At 47.2% G+C, this 7500-nt stretch overlaps 2 protein-coding genes across 2 annotated transcripts in view; one reads left to right on the forward strand and one right to left on the reverse strand.

Annotated features, from left to right (window-relative positions):
- Positions 1-7500, forward strand: part of LOC126578850 (40S ribosomal protein S15Aa) — a 296185-nt gene that overhangs the window by 168225 nt on the left and 120460 nt on the right. The window lies entirely within an intron of this gene.
- Positions 6493-7500, reverse strand: part of LOC126578830 (protein sister of odd and bowel) — a 52323-nt gene continuing 51315 nt past the window's right edge. The window contains exon 3 of the mRNA XM_050241764.1: positions 6493-7500. This exon is cut by the window's right edge and continues 1347 nt beyond it. Within this exon, the coding sequence (XP_050097721.1) occupies positions 7149-7500 (352 nt within the window). The 3' untranslated portion in view covers positions 6493-7148.

The raw sequence follows: 7500 nt of genomic DNA on the forward strand, positions 1-7500 counted from the left end.
GATCAAGCAGAACCACTCTACCACTCCGTCCGTAATCAAAGCGCAGACGTGCAGCCAGGCAAAATTGGATGAAAATGCACTCGTTTATTGATGTATTGCAAGTGTTTTTTGAAGCTTCTAAATGTCTGTACATGCCACAAAAGCACCCCGTATTTACAAAATCCGATGGATAACACATACAATACAATACTCCATCGGCTTTACTGAGTCTACTACTCTGAGATCGTTTGAAAGCCACGCCGGCTCCAGATCGTTCGCTGGCGATCGGACTAGAAATGGCACACTCGTCTATTCGGCTCGGAACGGAACGAAACTCTGCACAAAACACGCTACAATGAGCCCGAGACGTTTTTCGCCTGGTTCGCGCACCGAATGCGAGGGAAAGAATCGCTAACGCTAATGCTTCTTGGAGTAGTTCTGATAAGTAGCAGGAGCTAAAGAGTAACGTACGTACGTAAGTAATGAATAATGCCGCCGATACGGTATCGCGCACGCGTTAAGCACTAGTTAAGAAGTGTTTAGTGTTTAGTTCAAACGAATTGACAATCGTTGCCGTCGAGATGGCGTCGGTAGGGACCTGCCGTAATTGTGACACAGTTTTTTTTACTCATATCACCGAACGAAATCGCATAATTGACTATACAGAAGAGTGTTAGAATTGAGTGTTTAAGTGACCTTAGTGATATACCTTACAAGCTAGCCGCTCGCGCCTTAAAACCTATTCGCGTTTATTCACATTCTTGCGCACTCACATCCAAACATTTGCACGCATTATTATCATTCGCACTCACACGGGCGTACCATTCATGCTGAACTACTTAAACCTTATATTACTTTTACTACTAATGCTACTGAGCTATTGCACCGTTTACCCACCTACTCCTTCGAATCGATATCTCCTTGTGCTGGAGGTCACAATTCGATTGAGAGAGAAAAAAGTATGAAAAGTATGATTTGCGGTTTCCCCCACTGTCTGATGAAATGAAACACTATCAAAACTGGCTTGACCATCCTGTTGATGACCCGTACAAGCAGTGAGTGAGGAGTGCGAGCGCAGGCAAGGGAAAGGGATCGATGCCCATTCGCACGTCGTGAAAGCATTACCACTGAACGCGTTCGGCCTCTGTCTGACTGACTGACGAACAGAGTAGGCCGTGACTGCACCGACGACTACGATGACGACGGGAATGACAATCTTTGCTAATGATTTAAGTGTCACTTGTCAAATTGGACCGGCCACTTCCGCCCACGACGGTTTCCGTCTTGGTTTTGCATCTTCCTTCCTTCCTCCCTGCCTGGACTGCCCGCTTCCGGCCGCCATCCCGGTGTCGGATGCACAGTGTCCAATTAAATTTGATGAAGATAACGAAGTAATCGCCTGCCGTCACTTCGTTTGGTCTTCTATTTCATCTTTTTTTTTTCTTTGCCTTGCGTCCGTCGCCATTCATCGAGGAAAAAAGCTGAAAATGGTCACAGCAGAATGTGGGGTTCAGGCCGGAGGGTGGGAGGGAAAAAAGTCCTTCCAAGCGAAGAAGGAGCAAGGAGGAGAATTTCATCCTCGAAAGCTTTAGACGATTTGACAAATTGCTGACGACTCATCAAACCGGCGAGCGACGATGGTGGTGGTGGCATTGTAGCCACATCGTCGTCAGCGCGCATCATCATCATCATCATCCTCATCGTTTTCTTCTGCTACTTCCGGCGACTTGGGCTCCACCGGTAGTTAATTCTGGCCATCATCACGCAGGTAGGCACACCTACCGCTAACTAGAGGTGAGAAAACAAAATGGACGCAACGCAACACCCACCCGAAAGGAGCAGCAAAAAGTGTCCCGGAAATCTCCTCGCTTTTCCATCGTCGCTGGATCGCCCGTCACTGGGCTGCAGGTTTTCTATGGTCGGCCAGCAGCTGAACCACAATTCTTGACACATTCTACTGCTGTTGCTGCTGTTTATTTTGTTCTTTCGAGGCTTTCGTGGAATGGGGGGTGCTGTTGCGCTACTAACTTGAAGTCAATAGAATAGAGGTGGAGACTCTTCCCCTTCCCTTCAAGAAGCTAAAAAGCTGAAATTCATTCTGTCTCGAGCATGATGCAGCAACTTTCGCACCAATAGCAACCACAACAGCAGCAGCAGCAGTAACTGCGGGGAGTCTCGTTTTGAAAAGAACTTTATCATTTCTTTCCCCAGTTGCTCAAAACTAACTCAGGGTCCTTACTGATGATGCTCCCCCTGAAGGAGGGACGATTTTTTTCTTCTGTGGTTAGAGAGAACAGCGAAGAAGTGCCTCATCGATAATCAATCAACGGTATTTTAAACATTTTCATCCAACCATCCTATGATGGGAAGTAGCAGCAACAGCAGCACGATGACACGAGCGAAAACGTGTCCCGATCGGAAGTCGCCAAGGCAAACTTTTATGGCAGGCTTCCGGCATCGGAGCGAGATTATCCGAGCCCTGAGCCGTGAGCCCAAGACATCCGCCAGTCGTTTGCCCGGTGAAAAGCGAAAACTAGTTTTAATTAAACAAGTTTAATCGTTTTTATCATCTTGGCCTGCGTGCGGCCGCGCGCTCGCGCTCATCAAAAGGAAGCTACTCGCTACTAGTAGCAAAACAGGAAGAGAGACAGGGAGAGAGAGAGAGACACTCGCTTCCTGAAGAAGGAATCCTGCACTGACACTGGTTTAGGGCAAGATGGTGGCTGTGGACTTGCTGCTCTACTCGAGCAATGACGCCACCGAAGAAAAGCGAACTTGGTTTAAGTAACGTTTCTTTCGCAATCATCACTTGCGCGCGCTCTCTCTCTCTCTCCGGCGAATTCTAGTATTCTACACACGCGCTCCCCCTTTCCCCCCTGGTACTCGTCCTCGCCCACTCATCCACTTCTCGCGAAGGTACATTTAATTTCCAGCCAAGAGTACTGACGAACGAAACAAATTGTTGTGTGTAGCCACGTTTTCCATCATCTTTACAGCACTATCATTTAACTGCTAAAGTTTGCCGTTTGGCTGCTGCTGTATATGCTCTGCTGTGGTTCGGCTTCGGCGACTACTGGTGGATTTCAATATTTACAGGAAAAAAACGTCGGGATTTGCTGCCTCGATGGATTTGCTTACTTGCTAATTCGTTGTTTGGGAAACATATTTCGTGCGCCTCACTTCCTGTTCGCATCAGAACATTTCGTTGCATCTCGCTCGTTTTCTCGTTTCATCTGCTCGTTGTTTGTGTTGACCGGGCGTTTCCTGCCCGAAGCGGAAAAGCACTCGTTAGGGGAAAGAATACTTTTTAATAGCTTTAGATAAAGATAAGTAATTGTAGAAACCTATTTCTCTAAATAAATAAAACACCTCCACGAGTGATCGCGATGATCGGCTGGGGGAATACTGACTAGAAGCTCGATTAAAAGTTCAATCCACAAAAGGGTGCTGTGTGCTTTGAAAACCGTAAATGATAATGAGATCGGTATGCATCTTTGGAAACTCTCGAATCGGAACCGATAACCTGGCAACCCAAAGTGTTGATGACTAGATGATTGCGATGAGTTACAGAAGTACACCAGCATCAGAGTACAGTGAAGAGACAGAGATTGATAGACACAGACGAACTTCCTGTGCCAAGGCAGGTCGCATGAATAAGAAAGAACGGAATGGGCTTCCGTTCCCGAAATAAACTAGCATCGTCCGCCATCTTCCGTAAACTAAAACGCACCCTCTATCGACTAGCGGTGAAGACTAGATTGTTAAATGTACATTCTACTGAGTGTCTTAAGGGAGTATAAGAACTATTGCTAAAAACTATGCTACCTTACACACTACGCGACCTTTCCTCACAACTTACAGCCTACAGTTCATGCCCACCGGCCTCCCTCCCCCTCAAAAAGCTGCCTATCCAAAGTGTGTAAAACCGAAAACACTGTTAACAATCCATCGCTCCATCGCGCAAGCAGTCACCAGTCACACTCGTTCATTCGTTTCTTTACGTTATTGCCAAGCGTTGATTTAATTTAAAACATCGTCGCCCATCGGTGAGCATCGAAAACATTTTTGCTATGTGCGCGTGGTCGCCTCGCTCTTCTTCGGTTGTTTGACGCAGAGCAGCACCGCACTGAGGCTGCAGAGAGGCTGCTGGTAAGCAAATTTGATTTGCTGTGAAGTTTCGTTTAACGCTCTAATACTAGCCTTTTGCCTTTCGTTGGTATTCGCTTTCATCAATGATCTCATTTTTCACTATTGCTTCGTTTTGCTGTCGAGTCCGTGTGAGTTACACATTTTCATTGCTTCTGTTCCACGATGCTTTTCACTTCCCCCTTATTACTGATGGACGTGTTCTTGATTTTTGTAAATTTGTTTCATTTTGTTTCCGTTAATTTGCTTACGTTTCTCTTCTGTGGATCATTGCCCGGGGGGGGTTATATTTCAGGGCTTTAATTGTTTTTCGTGTTTGCCACCGTTGTTCGTTAAGCTGCTTGCTGACGCCATTATTTTACAGCCACTGCTCCGTCGGAAAATTAGGATACGTACGAACGAAGAAACAAAGCATGCGTGGGGTCGCGAAACAACTAAACATCAGAACACCTTCTGGGCCAGCAGACCAGCTAATGGGAACGGAAAAATTGCTAAATGAAACAAAAAAGAACGCCAGAAAACGTGTGCAGACAACACCCGGCAGACAACGGACAGCGTCCAAAACATCCGAGTGATTAATGAATGGGCGCTAAAGCGATTTTCCCGATGGCATGATGCGAGTTTGATTACCGTTTGACGGGCCTCGACCACGCATGCCACTCGGCGAGGCTGACTCCGCTGGAGTTCAGCCATCGCTGTCGCTGTCGCTGCATTCTTCCGCCCGACGGGGGTGGGTTTTCCCCATTTTTCCACCGCGGTTTTTCTCCTCCGATTTCCGTGCCACACAAGTCTAGTCTCGGGATCGCGCGCGCGCTAATGGTACTCGCTCGAGCACGCCTTGAATGTGGAGCACGAGCCACGATCCACGAGGTGGTGGAGCTGATGGTGGAGAGTGCATAGCGTGACTGGGACACTTTTGGGGGCAGTCCAAAACGCTTCCTTTCTGAGCGCCACGGTAAGGTGAAAACTATATTTTTACTCGTCCACACCGACACCCGCCTGAAGGTGACGATTAGATTGGTGCAAGATTTATGATCACCACGGCCACCACCTGGCGCTGCCGGTGGTGAAGCCCGGTGTCCAGGTGGAAAAAGGAAGCGAAGGTTCCGTTCGCTTCCGTTTCCGTCGACGTGTTTCGTTCCATCGGGCATCACCTTGGTGCGCTTAGCACTGCAGCGCGATTAACACATTCCCTTACGGCGAGTTGTCCATTCCATTGGACAAGAGTTCAACAAAAGCATGGGACATTCTCTGTTCAGGATTGGGACGTTTGCTGTTTAAGAACGGATCACGGTCAACTTTTTGCCACAACACAACAGTATCTTCTTCAAACTGTTGCCTTAACGTGAACGTGTTGTTCGATGTTCGATTGCTTGCGATTCGATGAATCCTGTTTTTCAATTGCGCTGACTAATTGCTTACTGTTGCTGTTGTTTGATGCATGATAGGGGTTAAAGCCTTGCTTTCTACTTCCACACGCTTCACGCTTCTCCTTTCTTCGCTTTTCAATTTTGCTCTTTTGCTTTGATTTTCTTACGTTTCTCATTTTATGATAGGAATTTCTAAAGTTTAGCGTATTAAAAAAACCATTGCTGTTCGTTTATATGCTTTTGCTGGGTGTGTTTGTTTGTCGGTGTGTCTGTGCAGTGTTTCTTGTGTGTTGTGTGTATGTTTTCTTCTTCTTCTTCTTCTTCTTCTTCTTCTTCTTCTTCTTCTTCAGTTTCACTACGCATAAATGCAATACAATAGTACTAGAGAGTGAGAGGATAAATAAGAGGACCATTCATCTCATCTTGGCGCGCCAAGTAGGGGATTAAGAGCTCACCTAGGTAAAAGATGGGAGCCAGTGCCAGTGCCATTGGTGGTGGCTCTGGTTTCTCTTTTTTTCTATCCACACACACACACACACACACACACACAAACACACGCACACATACACGAACACAAACACACTGCTGCTCTTATTTCCCTTGGCTTCGTGCACCAGACTAGCGGGCGGGCCCCCCCCCCCCCAACGCACCCGAAAATTAATTGATTCAGTAGTAGTAAGTTAATTGAATTGGAATTGCGCGGGGAATGGTACGGGGTTCTATATCCGTTATTGCATTGTTTCACGTGTTGCCTCTTGTGCTTTCCAGCCCAAAGTGGTTCTCTTTCACTCTCTCGCTCTCTAATTCCTTCCCTTTCGTCACTCTATTGCTTCTTTTCGCTATTGCTTAGTAATGCTACTAATGCTACTAATATTGCGTTACTCGATGTGCCACGCGGACAGGCCACGCGGCCACCGTGTCGAGTCTACAAAGGGACTTCTTTTTTGCTTGCTTGCTTGCTGGCTGTATGCTTTCTTTCTTGGTTTTCCGACTGTTACTTTGTTTCGCCTCTCTTTCTTTCTTTCTTTCTTTCTTTCTTTCTTTTGCTTTCAAGATGTATATGGGTGTAAATATAATATATGTATATATATACTTTGTGTATATAAAGGTTTTCATTAGGTATTCGAATCTACCACTCGCCCTTCTTCTCTGCTTCTGCCACCAGCTACTTTAACTTTCTTTTAGCCATTTCTTAACCATTTTTCCTTTCTTTCCTTTCCATGTTTTTTTTTTCTTCCAAGAGCTTAGAGAGTTAGGGAGCTAAAACGTTACTACGCACGCACGAGGAAATGGGCGATGATTACAGATGCTGACGCGCCGCGCCATCTAGTGTGTCTGGCTGGGGGTGTATCGTGTATCCTGTCTATCTGTTTGCTCTGAGTGTGTCTTTTTTTTTTGCAATGCATTCAAAAGGAGTGTTTTTTGTTGATGTTGTAGCGCCGAGCAAACGCCAGCATTGCAGCAATTGGCATTGAATCCATGTGAATGTAGGTCAGACGAAAACGAGCATTAGAATGTATGTGCAGAAAGGAGCTACTTACAAACACGGCTTCAGTTTAAAATAATGCGAATTGATCGGGCCGCGATCATGGTGGTGGTGGTGCTCCGTTTCGGACCGCCGCCAACGGCCGCGCCCGTACTGATCACCAACGGTTACCCGGCAAAGTTGACGTTTATCTGCACGGGATGGTGCTGAGGAGGCTGCGGCTGGACTAGCTGTTGCTGCTGGTGATGGTGATGTTGCTGCTGGTGCTGCTGAAGGTGCTGAAGGTGCTGTGGTTGCTGCGATTGCGGCGGCAGATGACTAGCGTGATGACTGTTGGCGGCTGTCAAGATGGCGGCCGGTCCTAGGACCGCAGCCGCTGCTGCTGCTGCACCTAAACTGTTGGCCAGGTTCTTCATCACAAAGAGGTTGCCTCCCGTCGTCACCGTCGCGCCACCACCACCACCACCACCGACCGCGAGATGAGGAACCGGCGACATGGGCCCCTCACTCGAATCGTCT

The sequence above is a fragment of the Anopheles aquasalis genome, chromosome 3 (assembly GCF_943734665.1).
Source record: "Anopheles aquasalis chromosome 3, idAnoAquaMG_Q_19, whole genome shotgun sequence".
In the NCBI taxonomy this organism is placed as follows: Eukaryota; Metazoa; Arthropoda; class Insecta; order Diptera; family Culicidae; genus Anopheles; species Anopheles aquasalis.